General features: G+C 46.0%; 1 protein-coding gene across 2 annotated transcripts in view; it reads left to right on the forward strand.

The window, feature by feature from the left end:
• Positions 1–23123, forward strand: part of LOC138579502 (uncharacterized) — a 1088345-nt gene that overhangs the window by 1057676 nt on the left and 7546 nt on the right. The window contains exon 14 of one of the 2 annotated variants that reach the window (XM_069649821.1): positions 15584–15631. The exons of the other annotated variant lie outside the window; for it this stretch is intronic. Within the exon in view, the coding sequence (XP_069505922.1) occupies positions 15584–15631 (48 nt within the window). The remainder of the gene's footprint in view (positions 1–15583; positions 15632–23123) is intronic. 2 annotated transcript variants of the gene reach the window in all.

Genomic DNA, 23123 nt, shown 5'->3' on the forward strand with positions numbered 1-23123 from the left:
TAGGGGGGTGGTGTCGCCACTCCAAGACCAAAGGTGAATGGTCTGAGAGTACTCTGGCTTGATATTCTGCGCTCTCCATTTCTCCGGCTATGTCGGCTGCGGCAAACACATAATCCAGCCTAGTATGCAGGTCATGTGGCGCTGCGTAATGCAAGTATTGCCTGTCCGTTGGGTGCAACCGTCTCCACACATCCTCCAATCTGAGGTCTGTCAGCAGTGTCCCCAACGCTTTAGCAGCTGGCGCAGGTTTTGCCAGCTTGCTATCTGACCTGTCTATCCCGGGGTTCAGGGTGCAATTAAAATCACCTCCCCACAATATCGCGCCACCCACCAGAGGGCTAATTTTATTATATAAAGACCTGAAATAGGCTGCGGTATCATGGTTAGGGGCATACAAATGTATGATGTTCACTTCTCTGTTTTCCAGGAGTCGCGCCACCACCACCATTCTACCCTCCGGGTCTGTTGTAGATCGAAACAGCTGAAACGGCACATGTGGTGCCACCCATGTAACCACCCCCCTTGCATATGTCGAATATGTAGCACCCGTGACGCTACCCTTCCATTTTCTTCTAACCACCTCCAATTTCTCCTTGGTGAGGTGGGTCTCCTGTAACAGAGCTATATCAATCCTCATCCTCTTCAGGTACATCATTACTTTATTACGTTTTAGGTAACTATTGAGGCCCCGCACATTGCATGTCACGACTCTGAGGTTACCCGATTCCATTGACTTGATGTCCTTCTTCCCCCCTCCACTTCCCACGTCGTTCCCGATGGCTCGTTTTCTGGCTCATTTACCCCCCAACCTCAACAACTTCCACCTCCCCCCCTTCCCCAACCATGCCCCACTGCACACAACTCTTTCCCTCCCCCCTCCCTACCCAATCCCAACGAATGCCCAGCTCCATCCCTGGATCTCAGGCCCACCCGCGTCTGGTCCTTTCTCGTGATACCGAGGACTAGGACCCTGCGGGGTGTCACCAAACTAATGGCGACCTAACTAAGCGTAATACTATGGTGGTTCAAGGGTTGTCTCCCTGGAGCTCCGATGCGTAATTAGGATTATTCTGGTCCAACGGATCTTGCAAGCATGTATATTCCCAGCAGCACATTCCCTGTGCGCCTTATTTAATGCTATATTCTAGTCCCAGTGTCTTGCGCTATGTCACCTAGGGTGACACAGCAGTATGTTACTTATCTTCTCCGGCTCCTGCATGGATACCCGACTTTTGGGGGCGGCTCTGCATATCCAGCCACTCCATTGCGTCCTCTGGCGTTTCAAAAAACGAAGTGTTGTTCTTATGGAACACCTTCAGTTTGTCTGGGTAAAGTAACATATATCTGTAACCTGATTCCCTCAATCTTCGTTTCACCGCACCGAAGTTCATTCTGCTGCGTTGGACCTGCAAGGTGTAGTCTGGGTATGCGTTGATTTTCGCAGGCCCCCTTTCGATCGTTCCCCCCTTCCGGAAGAATTCAAGTATCTTTTCACAATCCCGATAGTTTAGAGTCTTTGCGATCAATGGCCTTAGGGGGTACCCGGGGGCTGCTTCCTTGTTAAGGCTCTGTGCGCCCTTTCAACTGCAAACCCCTGGGTCATTGCCCCTCCGGTTATTTCCTGTAGTAACATGGTTTCCACGTTTTCCGTTGGGTTAGGTCCTTCCATTCCTTCTGGCAATCCGACAATGCGGATGTTGTTGCATCTGGCGCGTCCTTCTGCTTCTTCCGCTCTGTTTTCTAGGTTGCCTACTCGCTGCACAAGGGCATGGATTTCTGATCTGTGGGCGGCGCATTCTGCTGTGTTCGGAGCCATCTCTTTTTCCAGGTTTCCGGTGCGCTCTGCCAGCGTTCTCACATCTTGTCTTAGTAAGTTCACATCTTCCTGGACCGCTCCGACTTTAAGGTCCAGCGCCACTTTCAGTTCGTTCATAGCCAGGCCCAGTTTAATCTCCCAGGCAACTTTCAGGTCCACAATCGCGGCCAGCACCTCCTGGATTGTGCCCAGAGCCTCCTCCACCACAGTGGTAGTTCTGTCCTTACTCCTGGCCCCCTCTACCCCTGGAGCTGTCTTGGCGTATGCATCCAGCGTGGGCTGCTTGTTCTTCGGTCGTATGATTTTGTTAGACATTGTGCTGTGCCAGCTATGTTTGGGCCAGCCTAGCCACCTCTTGCATGAGGGTCTGCGTGGTGTCGGGCTATTCCTGATGTTTGGGGCCCGCTTCTTCCGTGTCGGGGGTTTACATCCACTGCCTGCTGCGCTCCTGGAGTGGGTTGTGTCCTCCCACGTGCCTGTGCCCCCTTAGTCTTATTCCGCCGGCCCCCGCCGTGTTTCCTGGCATGTGGGGCCCGCCTCGGCCATGCTGGGGGTGTGTGCCGGCTGCTCCTTATGCGCCCGGAGTGGGCTGTGTCCTCCCACGTGCCAGGTATAGCTGAGTGTTATCCACGGGCCTTCGCTGTGTTTATCCCAGTCACCTGGGATCGGGTGGGTGCGCTAGTTCTGCACGCTTCTGCTCCGGGACCCGACAGGGCCTCCCGGCAAACCGACCCACACTGGTGACTTTAGCACCTACTCCCGACCCAGGCTACTCCCCAAGTACCCTTTGGTCGTGGGCTGTTGGCACTTGCATGTACTGCCTTATGTTCCTCGTGCCTCGTCGACTTCGAGGTGTATTAGGGTCTTTTCCAGCACCTTTCTGCCTTCACAGGTGTTTACTGGACAGTGGGTGTACCTGGGTCTTTAGTATCCGTGTCTCCAGCTTGCCAGTGTTGCAATCGTAGTTCCTCTATTGTTAAGGCGGTGCCCGCAGTCCCAAGTCCATCGTGTCTGCCTGTTATTAGTTGGTATGTATGCTGTGTTAAGTCCCCTGCCACCCTCTTTGCAGCTGAGTTTGACTAAAGCACTGGACTGATTCGTGGTTTCCAGTCTACTTCTGTTCTTTTGTGACAGTCACCAGGACCCCCTCCGTTAGGTTTCCCCGCAATTGCTTCTACTTTTACTCCTGCACATCCGGGGCTGCACACTTCTCCTTACAATCCTGCCGTGTGCCGCTGTGTTCCTTGACTGGAGCCCCAGTGTCCAGGGAGGCCTCCTCTGGCCTCCGTTCTCCTGTATGCCAGGTCCCGAGGTACAACACGGCTGATCCGAGCCCTCACTGGGGCTGGTCGCACATAGACCTCCCTGCGGTCTTTCTGTGCTGATTCCAGCACAGTCCCCTGGCACCTCCCAACTTGCCCAGCCCCCGCGAGTCCCGACACAGCGGGGGGCCTCCGCTCCATCAGGCACCCCGAGACCTGCTCGTGAGGCTCGGAGCGCACTGCGCCGGTCGCCCCTACACGCCGTGCACAGTGGCGACAGCGCCGCCCAGGACGTTCCGTTTCCGTCCCACACAGCTTCCCAGGATCAAAGTGTGCAGGGAGTCCCTGCCGCTCTCGCCCCCGTTTCGGGCCAGGGTGTCCGTCTTTCCGACCGGTCTGCTTTCTTCAGGCTGGGTCCATGCGCTGCTCGCAGGCTGGTCTCCACAACTTGCACAGAGCTGCCGCACAATCGATCACAGCTGCACCAGCTGGCGTACCCAGCCGCGGCGTCGCGATCCATTTATGGCTCTTTGTTTCTGACCCGCCATCTTGCTTTTCTCTCGGTCTCGGGCACCCGGCTTCTTTTCTATAGCTGTGGTTTCCCCAGCTCGTTACGGATTAGCTTCTCGCTTCGCTCAATACGTGCTCCAGACGTTCCCACACCTCAGGGTGCGCTGCCAGCATGCTTTTTCCAAGGAGAAATCAGTTCTTTAAAGGATCTTTAGCGGATCTGTGGGAGCCCCTCGAGATCACGTCCGCTCACGTAGCCATCTAGCCAGGCCCCCCCCCCTCTCGCATCCAGCCTTATCCTCAAAAAGGACTGATTGTGAAGCTCTATGATTATAGATAGAAGTGGCTCAGGAAGTCCCCACTCTCGCAATTTGAACCAAAGCCGTTTTCTGTTAACTATATCCAAATCCTGGGACAAATCGACCCAGGCCACAAACAGAGTCGGACCTCCCTTCAGAAATCTTTTGCTCAATGTTGTAATTAAGATCAGGCCATTCAGTGTGGTAGACAGGCCGGTCCTGAACCCAATTTGATTCTTCGAGAGGATTCTGTGTTTTTTTGCCCAGCTTTCAAGGTTCTTCAGTACCAGTCCTGCAAATATTTAGCTGTCTGCGTCTAGGAGGGACATCGGGCGATAATTCATGGGATCTGCCTGTTCTCCCTTCTTATATACGGCTATCACAATGGCTTCCCTCCAAGAATCTGGTATGGTCCTAGTGCTAACTTATCTCCTGAAAGTGATTGGAAAGGATGTTTGACCATAAGATGATGTACGATTTAAAGATCTGATTATTGTCCCTGAGGCCCTCAATCCCGACGACTTCTTAATGGCTTCCTTTACTAAATCTATGCTAAGATTTAGGCCCCACCTACCCATGTCCATGTCTAGACTAGGATCTGGAATGTCACCCAAAGGTCCATATATGGCTGAGAAGTGCTTCACCCATACCGACTCCTGTATGACATTACTTTGAGTGGGCACTTGTCTCTACTGCCACCTGTTTACTATGGCCCAAAAATGTCTGGACGTATGCTTCCATACGGGATCTTAACATTTGTTCACCATCATTTTGTAGTTGAATGTGTCTATGAGACTTCGACCAATGGTTATATTTTTGGCGTACCCTTCTTCTCTCTGAATTCAAATCCTCTTTATTAAGATCTTTATTATTTAGCCTGCGTAGTTCTTTCCTTAACTGCCTTTATTTTAATAGTGTTTCCTCATTAAAGGAGTGCGGATGATTATGTCATGGCCACTCACCTACAGATTTAGGCATTAGTGCATCCCACAAGAATTCGACGAACATTGTAGAATTATAGAGGATTTTAAATTCTTGGTTTGATATGCTCTTACACCTTCTTGTTAGTTCTCGGTTCAAGCGAAGTCCGCCCCCTTCAAATTCTACAAAGGGGATTACCACCACTGTTCACAACCAAAGCCGGTAAATACCGCCCTTCGTTCTTCGCCATAGCAAAATCGAATCATCCTGTCAGCATATGATGATCACTCCAGACAGTTTTCTCAATATTGAATTCTTTACATTTGTCAAATAGATCTTTCGGTAAAAATGTATAGTCAATAGTGGAGCCCTGCACGCCCCTCGTCCAAGTGGCTGCTGGCAGTACATCCCCCTTGATGTTGCCATTGACCATGGGAAGATTCACTGACGGCCATTAGACGTAGGATCCTTCCAATTAACCTAATTTATTCTTGATCTAATGCACTGCACTTTTCCTATAAGGATAATACTACCTGCTCCAAAGAGGATTCTGTACTGGATTAAGACTTGTGCCAAGTGCCTCAGGAACCCCCCACACCACCCACACTACCCCCAAACTATCAACCATCACCGACTCACCCAACCCCCACTCTCACTACACACACCCACCCTACCCCACTCTCACACTACCCCACTCTCTCTACAACCCTATGTACATTCTCTCTACCCCCACCCACACTCACCCTACCTATACTCTCTCTGTCCACCTCTCCACCCTACCTTCACTCTCTTTACCCCGACCCACCCTACCCCACTCTCTGTAGCCCAGCCTCTCTACCCCACCCACCTGTCCCCACTCAATCTACCCCCACCCACCCAAACTACCCCCACCTACCCTACACCACCCCACTCTCTCTACCCTAGCTACCCAACCCCCACCATCACTACAACCACCCACCCTAACCCTACCCCCACCCTCTGCCCCACCCACCCAACCCCCACTCTCTCTACCCCGACCCACTCTCACCTCCTAGCCCCATTCTCTCTATCCCCACCCACCCTATCCCACTGTCTCTACCCCACCCACCCATACTACCCTCACTCTCTCTACCCACCCACACTACTCCCTCTCTACCCCCACGCACTCTACCCCATCCATCCACCCTAGTCCCTCTCTCTCTCTGTCCACCCATCCTACCCCCTCTTTCTCTACTCAACCGTACCTTCTCTCTCTTTACCCCATGACACACCCAACCCCATCTCTTTAGCCTCACCCATCCACCTTACCCCCCTCTCCCTATCACTCATCCTTCGTGTCACACTGTTGCTTAATTTCGTACCCTCTCATTCTTTCTCACTTAATAGTTGCCAATGCTTCTTTTGTTGTAGTTTTGGCTCATTTGGTGGCACTACTATAAGGCCAAAACCATTGTTACAAGGAAGAAAAAGCAGGGAAGGTGTATTTTAACAGCAGAATATCTGGTTGTCATAGCAACGGGAATGCTCAAGGCGTACATCACCTGAATTCAATTTGTTCATTTGTGTCCCTCAGTGCCACTTGCACCAATGAGTGGTTGTCTTGAAACCCTGTGCCAATCAGATACACGAAGACCGTCTCTCTTCACTGTGCTGGCTACGTGCGCACCACGCGGGTTCCCTCAACTGAGCTTGGATGTGTGAGCTCTGCCTTGTGCACTGTCAGTGTGGTTATAACATTTGCTCATTACTCTTTGAGGCGGTGAATGCAGATCAGGCCCTGTGTGTCCTATCTCTCCCTTACCATATGGGTAATCATTGTCTTCAGTCGCTTTCTGTTACCCTCCCACCTTCCACCTAACTGTCTCACCGTTCTCTCTGCCATGGCTGAGTTTTGTCTGGAAGTGGTGGTGGGAGGGATGATTTTTTCTTGTCTGCTGTTGCCGTGACACATCTTCATTCGGCCACTTTCCATCGCTACCATAGGCACTTTGTTACTGAGGCCCAGTTTGTGAAGGCCCCAACATTCTTTGGTCGGGAGCTCTTTCCCCCGCAGCCATCGAGAGTGCTGTTGGCTTTGTTTATATATGATTGTAAGGGGTTTTGTCATGCCGTAGGAGATGCAATCTATTGGACGATAGCTTTAAGGTAGATTTGTCATGCAGAAGGGGTTGGGACCAACCCCCACTTGCCCGTTCTTGGTTATGGTGATGTTAGGCGTGCACAGCTGGATGGCTACTGTTTTATGGTTGGGGAGGTACGACCTGCCATGTTATTTAAGAGCTTGTATGCAAGTTTATTGCAGACACTAAAAGAAGGTGTGGGGGGTTTCTGATTTAAATGGTTGTAGGCTGAAAGAAGACGAAAGATCCCACCGTGTCCAATCTATTTTTGTATAAAACCCTCACTGTTTCCGAATTAAGCTCACACTTGGGAGGTGATGCTCTGACATGGGGCACCCCATTACTAAGCTCCGATGACCACATTCTTAGGGAGTGCACTGAATTTAGCGCCCAGTCCAAAATGAAGTTTGCTAGACATTCCTCATTTATGACTAATAGAGTGAAAATACTAACTCGAAATCAGGATGCAAGAGACCTTCTTGCATATATTGTGTACTTCCAGAGACTAGTTTTGGTTCCTTTTTCATTAGGCCACTGAGGCCTACGAAAACTGAGGTCACAAAGGAGTTAGTGTCCACATCTATGGAGATTTGTCAGCTCCTTGGTCTGCTCTCTCCAGAGGAAAGTTCAAGAGACATCTCAAAAACCATGTATGTTTTGTGGAAATAAACATCACATTAATGGCTCTTAGCAAACTCAGAAAATTGCAACGCTGGAAGGCAAAGGAGACATCCCCTACAGGGATAGCAAGACCCCTCTTGCGCTCATCTTCTGTCATCTCTTCGTCCGAATCATCCCCACATATCTGTGTTCCCATTTCATTTTTGGGAACTTCTGCCCCTGTGAAGGTTGACGCCTTTGTTGACTCTGGAGCCACCGGCACGTACATGGAAATATGGTTTGCCAGGAAACACGCTATTACTCCGTAAATGAATCCCCACTGACCTCTATGGCGATCAGCTATGTGACCATCACTCTACAAAGGTGCATTTAAGACCAACAGGAGTTAATTCACTTTGAACTCATTGTGCACCAAATCTACAAATAATATTGGGAATTGCGTGGTTTTCTGTCACAATCCTAGAATCGACCGGCCCAAGAATCAACTGCCTTTTCTTCAGGACTCTGAAGTCCACCTTCAGGGTTCCCGTGTTAGCTTCTGCACTCGATACGGTGGCAACTTCATTAAATGGGATACCAGAAGAATATTATTCCTTTGCTGATTTTTCACCAATGGAAGCTGACACAATACTCCCAAATCTATATTACTGTCCATTCGACCTAGTGCAAGACCTGAGAATCCCACATGGATGGATTTACTCCTTTTTCCTAGAGGCAGTGTGCCTCCTGAAGACCTAAAACAATGCATCGCTGCAGAAGGGGTTCATGCATGCCACTAACTAATTCACTAGCTCCCCAATATTTTAAGTGAACTTGAAAACTGTGGAACTCTGGTTGTGCGTCAACTACAGGGAATTAAATCATAAAACCTTCAAGGTCCGTTATCCACTGACAGTCATCCCCAATTTGATTGAACAAGTCAGGGATATGTTCTGTTTTACCAGACTGCACTTAGGGGGAATATCACCTACATGACTGCCCTTATCAAGTTTTGGAAATGCCAAAGCTTTCAGACCAGGGGAACCTCTTCCCCTGGGATATCCATACCCCTCCTGTGTCCCATTTTGTGAACTCTTTGTCTGAAGCATCCCTACAAGTCTAAGTACCCATTGAGTTTTGGGGAACATCTGTACCTGTGAAAGTTGCCAGCTTCGTTGAATCTATAACAAGCAGCAACTTTATTCCTGAAACCCCAGCCAGACCTAATATACTCAATATATGGGTCTCCACTGACCTCCATGTCCATGTGACTATCATTCTACATTTTCACTCTACAAATGTGTATTCTGGCGCATCAGGAGTTAATTCACTTGAAGTTCATGTTTCACCAAACCTTGGTAATGGCTTGATTTTCTCTTCACAATGCCAGAATTGACTGGCCCAATCACCAACTGTCTTTTCTTTGGGGCTCCCAAGTTCACATGCAAGGTTCCTGTGATAGCTTCTGTACTCATTGCTGTGTCAATTTCATTGACTGGAATATCGTGAGAATATCATTCATTAGCTGACGTTATCATGAATGGAAGCTGACAAACTAGCCCCGCCTCGTCTATATGACTGTCTGTTCGATACAGTACGAGATCCTAGAATGCAACATGGATGGATCTACTCCTTGGCCCGAAGTAAGACTGCCTCCTGAAGGGTTATTGCACTGTATCTCTGCCGAAGTGGTCCATACACCCCTCTAACTCACGTGCCACTTCCCCATTCTTTTTCTTGGAGAAGAACTCTGAGAATCTCTGGGTGTGCATCAACTACATGGAATTAAATAACATCACATTCAAGTCCTGCTACCAACTTACACTCATCCCCAATTTGATTGAGCAGGTTCAAGATGCATTGCGTTTTACAAAACTGCACTTATGAGGAGCCTAAGACTTGGTGTGCATCTGTAAAAGGAGGTGTATGGAAGACCAACGTTATGACCAGGTACAGTCATTTTGAGTTCAATCATTGCCTTCCATCTATGTAATGCCTCCATGGCTTTTCAGCACTTTATTACTGGCGTGTTTCAGGATTTGTGTGGGGTTTCCATGGCAATGTACCTCAATGACATATTTATCTACTACTCCAATTGAGAGGACCATCTTGAACAAGTGCTGATGGTATTACAGTGATCATAAAAACAGTTCCTGGGTTATTGAATGAACCTCAACAAGGTGAACATGTATTTGAAGGAGCTTCAAGCAGTCTTTGAAAGGCCTTATCCCACACATTTCAAGGAACTGGAGTGTTTTTAGGATTCATCAACTTTTATTGACGATGTATAAAATACCTTTCTCAAATGGTGCAACAACTTAATCAACTGACTCATAAGTCTGTTAAATGCTCTGCCACAAAGAAACCTTCAATGACCTCAAGGAAGAATGCACTTCATCTCTGGCCTTGATTCAACCAGATGCCTGTGAGTCGTTTGCACTAAAAGCACATACTGGAAGTGGTGTCAGTGCAAGTGTTGTCCCAGAAAGGAGAAGATGGTGTCATGGAGATAAATTGACTCCACAGTTGACAACGCTTAGCACATTTTCAAAATTGATATATTTGGGTTGGTGCACAAAGGTAAATTGGGACAAAATGGCAAACAGAAAGAAAGGATGTCTTCTCGCTTGAAACAGATTTTCTCAGAATGTTTCATAGAGTCTCTCACCAATATCACTCACAATGTTTAAACATACATCTGCACCATCCTGTGATGTCAAGTTCCTGCTGTGCCTTTCTGGGGGCCATTGCAGGCCTGTGCCTTTCAGGAAATGTAGGAGTTCCGGTTGTAGTTCCAGTTCTCCCGCCACTCCCATAAGTAAGGTGGGCCAGGAGGGTCATTATATGCCTGGTGCCATTAAAGTTCCCATCCCAATCTCAGAGTATAATTGTACTGTAGCTAACCCTATGTGACGAATCCCATGATGGCGTCCCTTCTCCCCAACGGGTAGACCCTTCTCATGAGGCCCGAGAGGATGATGCCGCTGCCTGATAGTCCCCCTGGGGGTGGTACTCAGCGGGTGGATCTCATGGGGAGGGATTCCCTCTCTTGGATACAGGAAGGACACAACAGGAGAATGTGGTATTCCAGCCCTACCCACACCTCTGGAAACACCGCTCCCTGCCTACTCTACATACCTCCATACCCCATTTACACTAACACCTTACGTAGTATTCCTATTTACCTTTGGAAGTCTGTAACTCTAGGAAATACTGTGACGAAGAAGAGTGTTGACTTCCCAAAGGAAGTGTACCAAACAAGTACTGGGATGAGGAAGAGGTACAGAGCCACGAAGAATGCCTCATGGGACTTAGGTGAGCAGTCTAGTCATCCATGGCACGGGGAAATAAAAAGCAATGACGGACTTACTTCATTGTCAGACCCTCCCAGAAGGATCCGCAAGCGTGGAGGAAGTCCAGCATGGAGAGAGGAGGAAGCCGCTGACAGGCACACGAGCAAAGGCGCTGAGTTGTTCCTCTACGGTCCGCAGTGCCTGTGCTGACTGAGATCTGGAAGAGCAGACGTCTGGTCAGGGACCCAAATATAGCTAAGAAGAATACCTTAAGCAACAGGCCTTATGATGGTCCTTGAGCTCAGCGGAAACTACATACAGGACTCATTTGCCGTAAAAGAAATCTATGATGCAGTGCAGACCTGGATGTCTGACAACTCACTGGCTCTAAACAGTGGTACGACTGAACTCCTGATTGTAGCATCTGGCCCACATCTTAAAGAACTATACCCAGCTTTTTCCAGTTACTATTTAATTATTTATGTTTTTATTTTTTGTACATTAATATTTGTGTAATGCCCAGACCCACAGGTATCCTACCAACCTTCCTTCTGTATAGCTGGTAATAACATCAATGTCTCTAGGAATGTGAAGACGACAGGCGCAGTTCTTTGATGAAGAACTTACAATGAAGACTCACGTCTCCCACATTTGCTCTTCCTGTGGCTATTTGACAGTAATTATTCCTTGACAGTGTAAGGAACGCATGGTATCAGAAGCACGACCAAACACAATAATTAGTTCAAGGGTGTTCATTGAACTTTGCATGGGTTGGAAAAACGCCTATTCTAAACCTAATTTCTAAAGATGGGATCAAGCTTCATCCATCAACATAAAGAAAACGCGTTCCTAGTTGTGTCGTGTCAAAAATAAAGATGGCCTATTGTAAAAAAAAACAATTGCCAAGCCTTAGTCTATGCAACAAAAGGGTGTGGGATGATAACATGTACAACACAACAATGTGTGCAGCAAAATGAAAAGGTCCAAGGAGTTTGGTAGGTCAGGACTGCTGAACTATAGCTTCCCCTGTCCCACGTTTCGGCATGGGACAAAGTGGAACAGGAATCGAGCTGGGACTTCACTCGTATTTCTTGGCACATGGAAGCAGTCTCTCAGGCAAGGCAGGGTCTTTCTGAGCTACTCTTTTCAGGATCAAACAAAAGTCTCCAACTGGGAAGTATCCTGCTGTACATTTCACATCCTCAATTTCACATACTACGATCACTGTAGGTCCCCCTCAGTCGGGCTCAGCCCTTTCTCTTCACACGACGATCATTGTAGTTCCCCCTCAGTCGGGCTCAGACCCTTCTCTTTTCCTTTGGGTGGGCTCCCCTCAGTCGGGCTCAAGTCCACATCCGTTTTCCTAATGTCACACAGGTAAAGGCTCCCCTCATTCGGGCGCATGCCTATTTTCACTTGTAAGCAATTGTAAGTTTGAAGCCTTTCGATTGTGCAAAGGGGTTTTGCTCTGACCTTCACATGACCACTTCGATCTTCGTTCGTTACGATTTTCACTTTTACTCAAAGACACCCCGCCAGAGACCTTCTACTGGGCACCCCAGGTGCCAGACCACTCTGCAGTAGCTTATCTTTGAGACTTTTTTCCTTTAACTGGCAACTCCTTCTTGCCATCTGGCCTCCGGTCGCAGCCTTGCTTCAAAAGCACGCTGGTATTGCACAGTTGCCTCTGACTCACTGGTTACATGAAGCTTCTTCATCAGTGGCTTTGTTTCTCTAGCCAAGGATGATACTCCGGCGGCTGCAGCTCCTCCCTGCCTCGAGCAGATGTGCAGGAGGGCCCCGGATATTGTGCACAGAATGTGGAACTTTTCCCAATCTTCCCTCTAGGTTTTGCTTGCGCTGTTCACCGACCATCAAGAGTTCATCAATCACCATAGAATGGGGTAAAGGGCTTCTCCCCTCTCACGGCCACATCCTAATCTGCCAACACTCCTTTGCGATACAGCTGCCACCATGGAAGTCTCGCTCCTCCGTGCCTTTTGCCTCACTCTCCGTATACTTTCATGCTCGACCTTTTATCCCAGTGGGGAAGGGTAATGGGAATCAAGTGTGAGTAATTGTATGCAAGTGCCTGACATGTCCGGTTTGGAGGCACTTTATTTGATGTCCAGGCTCTGTTGTTATGGAACACTTTACCTGTACAATAAGATCAGCAGGAACTCTCTGCCTCTTCAAAAAACTGGTCAAATACCATCTCTTCAATCTCAATCCTGACTGAATACTAGCTTCTACCCCCTAGGACGCCTAGGACGCCTCTATATGTTACTGACTCTGACCTTTGTCTGTCTTGTACCTGTCCTTTTTATGTTTTTTGTGCACCCTGAGGACTATGGGCATGTGGTGCTCTACAAGAATTAAATAATAATAATAGTACTTGGCAGGAAAGTGAACCAGGTCTATCAGGAAGAACATACAGAGGAGAAAGCTGGGTATGGGTCCTGCAACTTGAGAGAGAGAGCCTCACTAGCCATCTTCTTTGTGGCAGTAGCTGGCAGGTAAGTGAACCAGGTCTGCCTAAACAAATCTTTAAAGAAATGAGGGTTGTGGCCCCAAATCGATCAGAGTATAGGTGAGAAGGGCTAGGGGAAGGGAGACATTCCCCCTGGTGTTGCGAACAGTGAATTAAGCCTGAGAAAGGCCTGGGGAAGGGAGACATTCCCCCTGGTGATGTGAACTGTGAAATGAGCCACAGAAAGGCCTGGGGAAGGGAGACATTCCCCCTGGTATTGTGAACTGTGAATTAAGCCTGAGAAGGGCAAGAGGAAGGGAGACATTCCATGTGGTATTGTGAACTGCCAATATCAAGGCCACGAAAGACCAGGGGAATGGAGGCATCCCACCTGGTGTTGTGAACTGTGAAATAGGCATGAGACCATCCAGGGGAAGGGAGACATTCCCCCTGGTATTGTGAACAGCCAAAATCAAGGACAAGAGAGACTAGAGGAAGGGAGTCATTTCCCCTGGTTTGATAAAATCGAGAAACTCTGAGAAAGAGATACCAGGAGAAGGGAGTCATTCTCCTGAGGCCAGGGGAAGGGAGACATTCCCCTTTGTGTTTGATTTGCCGATCACTCATGCCTTGGGGCCTGCCTGTATTTCTAGGCTCTGTGCCTTGTGCTGCCTGTTGGCTATCCTACTTGACATTCTGCCACACGGATAGGGAGACATTGTATCCCTTACCTACTGTCTCGTTCCCTATGCCTGCAAGGAACGTACCATATCTGCTTTACTACAAAAGGTACAGCTCTCTGTATCCTGACTTACTTCACATTCTTAATTGATCCTCGTCCTTCACCCCTCCCAACCTTCTCTGCTCTTTCATCTTTCCCCTTTTAATTTCTCTTCATCCCCTCCAATCTCTTCTCTTCCCCCTTTTGCTTCTCACTGTCACCAATGTTAACTACCAACTGTCCTTCTCAGACTTCCTTTTTGTTCACTAAGTTTTTATCACACATCTACATTGTTCTGGATTTTCCACACACTATGCACCGTCAACGTCACCTCCTCTAGCACTTGCACTTCTCTGCGTACTTCTCCCTCCTCATGAACGTCCAGATCTTTAAGCATCTCCCCCTACACCTCCAGCTGCGCCTGAACGTTCCACTCTCTCTGTACCTCGGCATTGCTTGCTGCTCCACAACTCCAACTGCCCACATTACCCTGTTTATATACTCACTCCCTCTTGGACCTGTCTCCCCTATAGGTCTGAAGCTAGCATGCATATTTGTTGCCTCTTTGGGATTGATGTGTGGCTAATGGATGTTTATGAGCACATGTGGGTGACTGAGATCAATGTTTCTACCACGTTGTGCACCGATGCTTTAAAAGGCTGGTTCGCCATCTTGGATCTGTTCCGACAGTGCAAGTGTGGTGAGGTGTAGCTGCTGGGCTCTGCTACAGGAACCATTGACTTTTGGTCCCGCTGCCTTTTCTGTCTTGCTCGCCATCTCATCAGTAAGCTGCCTCAGTGATCTGCCTTTGGCTTTTTTTGCGGGCACTATCTGTAACTGCCAGATTGATGTGGTTTACCTTTGATATACTTTCAGCAGAGGTCTGACAGTGCTAAATGCTGCAGTGTTTCTGCAGAGATTCAGCTGCAGCTTTCCTGCTCTGGTCTCCGGTCCCCGTCCTCCGCGTACAGAACCAATGAAGGAAAAGCCTCCCAGCGGTAGCTTTTGTTTACTACAGCTGGCTGGCTTTTCCTTCATTAGTGCCACAACATTTTACATAGGAAGTTTAAAAATAAAAAGTGCTTGCTTTTGCGAATTTTGAGCTTGAATAGCTCAACATTTTACATAGGAAGTTTAAAAATAAAAAGTGCTAGTATTTTTTTTTTTAATGTTGCTTATCTATTTTTTAAATACATTTTTTTACTGGACTATCCCTTTAACCCAAAATGCAGAATGTCACTTTAGCAGGGGCTACTGTATACACTTTTCTAAAATTGCTTTTAATATCAGAACCATGCTGTATTTGAGAGATAAATCTGTCTTAACAAATGCAGCATTTTCTGTCATCGGGGATTTGGAAGATATTGGATTAGTTCAGCAAATTTTGAGAAAATTATTCACTTGTCAATCAGGAAAGTCGACAGATATTCCGTTCATAGTACGAACAATGTTCCTGTGTAGTTAATAAAGTAACAATCGATCAACACAATAGAGGTGCTTAAATCCCACTCCCTTTTCCACGTGGCTAACACATTTGGTGTGACAAAGGGTATCAATCTAATTATTGTCTACCTTTGTCCACTTTCCTCTAGTTTTTCCTGTAGACAAAAGACTGGAATCAAACTTTACGCAGAAGGAAGGTACGTCATTCTAAAACGATAACATAGACTTTTCAGTCATGCTCTAGGTGGTACAGCACACCACTGCAAGTCTAGAAATGCACTCATACTGGAGTGTGAAAAGGTTGACCCCAGCAAAACTGAATGTTGATGAAAGAATGTTTTCAATTAATCTAAACTCGTGCTATAGCTTTGTGCATCCCTGCAGAACATCTGTTTTCAGCCTGCCATGCCCTTAGAGACAGGGGGAAAACATATGCAAATAATGCTTGGTCCCGCCCCAAAACGGGCTGTGCAACCTGAACCGGTTAGTCTCATCCCTTCATCACTAGAGCACAAGCAACCCCAGGACATGTGTCAGCCTTTCACCAGGACATAATGTTACTCAGAAAACCTTGACTACCATTAGAAGCACGTCCTATTGCTTATATGGGACAATAGACTTTCGAACTTCTGAAACATACAGTTAATAGTTGAACCCAATCCCACACCTTTTTTCAAGGGTTCTATTATATGGAGATCCTCAAAGCCTAAAGGTAATTGATTAGACTTTTTGCAGGTCTATTTCACCTGTCTATGTTGGCAGCATGACCACAGGTAGGTCTCAGAAATACGTGTTTAGTGATTTTTGCTCGCAGCAGCCTTTAACAATCACAATGTCAAACGCTGGACTAAAGCAATTTCTTTCATTAATCTACGTATGCATTTATTGCATTTATTTACACTTTAAAACTCTTTTAGCACCTGTGAAACACATTATGTTGTTGATTTCTGTTGGATAGTGAAATCTGAAATACGGTTGCATACTTTGGGCCTCATCACGAGTTGGGCGGTAACGCTGGCGCTAATAGCACTGGCGCTATCTGCCCTACTGCCAAACCCACCGGCGCTATTAGCGCCGGATTACGGGTTTGGCGGATTTGGAAATCCCCATTCCCCATTGAGCCCATTCGGGAATGCACCATTCCCTATTAGGCTCAATGGGGAATGGTGAGGCCTGTGCCTCTGGAGTCTACGTTACTTGCTCCTCACTGATCATGTTGGGATGGGACTGCATAGGTCAGCTTGTCAATGCTAGACTGGTGGCACAGTTATGACACATCAGAGTGAGACAATTGAGGATGAGCAGTTGACATTATTTTACAGTCAACAAGTGTGCCCTAGTCCTCATGTGTGCCTGAGAGGACGAAAAGGTGGCATCTCGGTCTCGGGAGGATAGCTCAGGGGCAATGTGCTCGCCTTGGAAGCAAAACGACACAGAGGGATCCCCGGGTCCGCGCTTAGGAACTTCTGGATATTAAGCATGTCATAAATAGCCTATCATATCATATCAGATATAGCGTGCTGAGGGGTACTTTTGAGAGAGAAAAAAACAGCAAAAAATATGTGAGCACTTTATTTTAGGAATAGACATGCATTCTCTCATTGCAGTCTATCAACAACAGTTCGGTGTCAGAACGTGATGCAGCTGCATTGTCTTACCTTACAGTGGCTCCAACACATAAGGTATTATCTTCTCTGCATGTTATCTGCATGAATTGAATGTGTGTTCTTTGGCATTCTTGATGAACACTATTTGGTTAAGCCTTAATATCTCTATTTTATGTGCACACTACACTAATTTAACTCAGGGCTTTGTAGTCATCCATTCATCATGCAGAAAATATAACTAAAATCGTTGACCTTTCGTCTAACATGTTCCTGTAAAATTCTATGTGTGGTTAGTTTTTTTAAAGTAATTTGTGTACTTTGCAAGTCATATCTACAACGTATTATTGTAAATCATATTTCTAACAACAAGAGATGAGAAGATATATATGGCCAAGTGCATATATTGGAAAGTGGGCTTAACTCCCGGATTCAACATTTAACAAAAGTATGTGTTGTGTCCTTGTACAAATTATTTTATCACACTATGCATTATGGGCAACAATTGTGAGCCCCTGGAAGTTACTAAATTCACTATGCTCAGAATTCGAAAAAAAAAGCCTCACTCATGTTTTAATAGACTATAGTGTTGCTTTATATATAATAATTGTGACCATTCACATATTGCACATCTCAAAGTTGTTTGTCTCTTGGATTACCCATGTCACCGCCTCTTGAAAAACATCTCCCAATTCTGGCAATAAACTAAAATAATAGTATATGACATTCTTGCGGGCATACAATCTTGTTGGTTGGCTGGTGGATCCTAGTTTTGTTTGTTTGTTCTTCTGTGCCTCACTAACAAAGATTAATGATAAATATGAATCTATTTGAGGGTGGCAGAGGAGATTACAATATTTGGATGCTGTCAGGGTGATTTAACCTGTGTTTCTTAAATCTATTTTAATTGAACACTGATAACCAGATTAACTGCCATTGAAAGACAACTATGGATAGCATTTCACATTCTTTAAAACTAAAGATTGAATTGCAGGAGATGAAATCTGCTTCCAAAACGAAAACCCTAATACCAGGGAAGTATTGGGCTCCACATTTTCACCAAATTATGTTATTCTGGTCAAATCGCTTGACCTTGCAGTGGAGCTAAAATTATGATCACCTAGGTGATTTGTAAAGCATATTTAAGTTTTCAAGTTTTTATTAATATACATATAGCCATAAAGGCTTTGTATATATAACACATATTTAAAAAAAACATTTCCACTCAATAAACAATTTGATAAACAGTAAAACATATATCACAAGTAAGTCAACTTTCCCCTTCAAAAGGCACCTTAACATTTCCAAACAGAATAAAACAATGAAATAAATAAGATTAATGTCATCACTTACCATAAATTTGGACCATAAGTCAGTGATATTATTAAAAACGATCCGATTACTGTAGGACGTTAAAAACCTATGACGCAATTTAGTTAGACTTTCGCATTCAATTATCAAGTGTGAGAGAGACTCACTCACTTCACCACCACATAATCGACAAAGGCGCAAATCAGAACGCACCCCCAACCTTGCTCCCATTGTCTCAAGGGCTTCTGAGGTATTGAATTTCATTAGCAAGTATGTGCGAAATGTTATTACACTAGTATATGCCATGATATAGTTTGGTAAAGTAGTCCGAATTAACCTTGCCTGGCAATATGACCCACTGTGATCTTTTGTTGCAAGTTCAACCATATTTTGTTCATAGCTATAGTCCTTCTCCTTAGCTGCCCCTTGTGTTTGCCTCTCAGAGGTAGCGGCCTGTAATAAAGTCTCTTATTAGTCACACGGGACACACAGACCAGCTGTGGAGACTGATGTTGTTCCAGGTATGCTTTATTGGTACAATATGTACAGTTCCAGTTACTCTCAGGTATATACAGTAGTCTGGATGACAGGACAAGGACAGGGATAGGTAGTATAGTACACATGAAGGAGAAGACCCACCGGCCATCCACTCACTCCAGCTCAGGCCCCCAACTGACTCACTCAGAACATTCATACACTGATGCACTCAACATTCTCCTGAGCTGCACCATACATAACATTCTGTTGGCATTCACTCCAGGCCAGTGACAAAGTACAAGACTATATATAACACGGCCCCTGGTGTGTGTGTATAGTTGCAGCTGGATTTAGGATGGATAGCACCAATATGGTTGACACTTCTTCTATTGTATTAGCTGTCTCTACTGGAAATGGCCTTGATGGACCACACATAACATCTTTTATCAATTTAGAGCTGAGGCAGCCCATCTCATTGGTGAGATCGACCACTAGTTCATCAGTCACTGTATTCACCATAATAGAAGGAGTCAGTGATGTTAATGGCAGCAGTTTTCTATAATATTCCGTTCATTGTTTACAAGTGATTAACGTTTTTTTTGGTTGTGTTATAACTTCAGGTATACTTATACGTCTGCTCCGCAGCGCATTATAAAGCGACAGCTCACTCTCACAAACATCCATATTCAGACCACACTTCATGTGTGTGGTATTGCGGTATTATGTTACCACTCCTATTCACCACACAGACAGACAGATAGACTTTCGCTAGCGGACAATTTACAACAGAATTCAACAGCGCACAAGGGGGACAACAGCCACAGTTATAGCATAGATGCTGTGTGTGCTATATGCTTCAACAGCACACCTGCAATCTTAGTTTCCGTGCGAGACAGTACAACTTATTCGTACAAATACGCATGCAAAGCTGTCGACTTAGCTGTTTTTTTCCGGGCAGGTCTTTGCATATAATTCTCCTGTATAGAATTAGTGCTACAGACTTATGTATGGTAATTAATACCAGTGGAATACTTGGAATTTCTTGGGTATTTCCTGGTGAACCGTAGTCCACACTTCAACTATTATATCTAATTGTGCAACGTTATTGTTATTGCTGTGCTTTCACCTTAGGAATGGATTCTTCACTCTCAAAATATTCTCACAGCAATGTTACGCCCAGAAACAGGAAATGACAACCGGGCAGCCAGATTTCACGTAACACAAACTCAGCGGCTGGCTGGCTGGATGGCGGGCTGCGCTGTGAGCAGCGAACAGCCGAACAGCCACTTACAGAACCACTTGCTAGGAGCGCGCGCGCGACCCCTTTTGATGGATTCTGGGTAAATGGGCGGAGTCTCTGCCTAGAAAGTGAAATAAGTAAATATTTAGGCTCTATAATGCTATATAATACCAGTAATATATATTACTAGGGGGTAATTGTCCATCTAACAACAGAATTCTTTCTTGGAGGGTACCAGATGAATGTTCTTCAATCACGCGTAGAGTCTTCCACAGCCGAACAGCCACTTACAGAGCCACTTGCTAGGAGCGTGCCCTGCCCCTTTTGATGGATTTTGAGTAAATGGCCAGAGTTTCTGCCTAGAAAGTGAAATAAGTAAATGTTTAGGCTCTATAATTCTATATAATACCAGTAATATATATTACTAGGGTTAATTGTCCATCCAAGAACAGAGTTCTTCCTTGGAGCGTACCAGATGAATGTTCTTCAATCACGCGTAGAGTCTTCCACAGCCGAACAGCTACTTACAGAGCCACTTGCTAGGAGCATGCATGCATGAGCGCGCGCCCTACCCGTTTTGATGGATTCTGGGTAAATGGGCCTAGTTTCTGCCAGATGAATGTTCTTCAATCACACGTAGAGTCTTCCCCAGCCGAACAGCCACTTACAGAGCCACTTGCTAGGAGCGCGTAAAGCATATTAGTATCTTATTCAAACGCCCTCACTCATGCATGGTTTAGAGCACTAGAGTATTTCTCCATACTTGGTCTTATAAATAGTGCACAACACGGGCAGCATTATCTATAAGCCCAATCATTACATCTACATTTGCAAGCTATAGTTCAAATGCATGGACACTATGATATGATGTGTGGTGGGTTGTTGTGAAGCTTCCCCTTTGCCTTCGTGGGTCTGCAAGAGACATAAGAAAATGTGAAAGATGTGTTGCATACTGTCTTCAGATTAAACAAGGCTAGCAATTTTGAAATATGTGTATATTTATTTGAGATTGTGGGGTTCTTTTGCATTATCTTGCAATTAGTTCCACAATGGAAAGATATTTTTGTGACAAATTGTAGGAGTGGATACATAATTTGGAACCTAAGCTATAATCCCGCTTTCCTCATGTGTCCAGTAGTGTATGATCCTTCTCAAGACCAATTATACAATTGTAATGGTGGAATGGGGCAGGTGCACTCTGTGCTGAGGCCTATGAAAATTGGGCCACTAAATTGTACAAAAGTAGCCTTTACTCCCCTGTTTCAGAGAAACGTCCCCTAGGACTTCATCATCAAGGCAGCGGCTTGGGCTTCCAAGTCAGCTTTTTGCAAGCATTTCAGAATGGACACAGATTTCACAGTGAATGCCAAATTTGGCCAGGAAGTATTCCAAAACATATTTTGTTCATCTCATATTCTTGCTTCCCGGGTGAGTTAGTGCTACTCAGTGTCCCATAAGTATGGAGGAAAGGTTGGTTGATAGAACTGAGAACAATTCCACCTTATTGGCTTGTCTTATTGAAATGTGGGACTGTTACTAGAGCAGTGTTACTGGACTGATGCATTGTGTCAGGCACATAATGGATGATATGCACCCATAATAATTCTGAGCTCCTGCTGTTCAAGGCATGGTAGGTGATATGGGTTTTTCAATTGATCCTGCATTTGACTGGGAGCTAGCAAATCATGAATAGTGCAAAAGGTATGTGTTGCCAGATGTCCAGTCTGAGGAGCAATCTGGATGGAGAGTTCTGTACTCTTTGGGAACACTTCTGCAGTTAGGCTGTGAGGTTTAGGCAACTGTCAGAATAGTGAGACCACAGCATCAGTGGAAAGGGTATATTCTAAGAGGACCTGCGGTATAGTCCAAAGCCAAGTCTGTATCAAGAAAAGACACACAGTTCCAAGGATAAAGTCCCCTGCTTGTCATGTCCCAAATCACTCACAGTCACTGGGTATTTCTCCAGCATTGGATCTTTCATAGATTCACATGCTAGAATATTCCCTGTCGTCAGACCGGGAATCCTCTATGATTTAAAAATAATTATTTATATACATAGGAAAAGGCAATGAGAGTTGCCCGTTATGTCTAATGAGACATTCACTTTGGTCCTTTATGACCCCAACTAATGAGGTGGCAGGGCTTAAGCTCCACCCCAGGCAGCCATCTTCAGATTTTTCACTGCAGTCTACCAGAAAGGTGGAATCCTCTTAGCTCTCTGAGCTTTCATTGTTTTTTCCTAACATTAGCGATCAAACTACAACTTGAAATTCATCTTTTCTTTTTCATCCAGTCAAGGACTACCATTTGTGCCTTTCTGGGCTCAGGAGGCACAATTATTCGACCTTGGACCACCTATGGGCCCAAGCACATGGGTGATGGGAAGATGTCATCCAACTTCCACCAATCGTCAACAAAGCACTTCAATGGTGATGGACCCCACAAAATCTGGCACAGGGAATGCCATTTCAAGGTCCCACATCTACGCTTCTTCTCAGAACAGATGCGTCCTTATTAGGCTGGGGAGCACACATAGCAGAACTACAGAAGAAGGGCACGTGGTCAACCCAAGAGTCTCAACTACACATCAACGTCCTGGAGCTCAAGGCAATCTGTTGGTCACTGAAGGCCTTCTTACCTGTTCTAGCAGGGAAAGTAGTCACGATACAGATGGACAACACAACCTCCATGCATTATAGCAACAAGCATGGAGGCACAAGATCAGAGATGCTATCCAGAGAAGCACAGAAGCTATGGGCATGGGCGTTACACCACATGGTCCAGCTGAAAGCAGAACACCTGCCAGGAGTAGACAATGTCCTAGAGGACAAATTAAGGAGGGATTTCACAACCTCCCACGAATGGGAGCTAGACATGTGGGGACAACCGTGGGGACAACCGGAGATCGGTCTCTTCGTGACATCAAGAAATGCCACCTGTTCGCTTCGAGATACCCAGAGGCTCTATCACTGGGAGACGCATTCTCAACAACCTGGACGGGCCGGTTCCTGTATGTATTTCCACTGACCCTGTTGATAGCACGAATGCTACGCAGAG

This window comes from Ambystoma mexicanum, chromosome 3p, assembly GCF_040938575.1.
Source record: "Ambystoma mexicanum isolate Mex_15411 chromosome 3p, UKY_AmexF1_1, whole genome shotgun sequence".
Lineage (NCBI taxonomy): Eukaryota > Metazoa > Chordata > Amphibia > Caudata > Ambystomatidae > Ambystoma > Ambystoma mexicanum.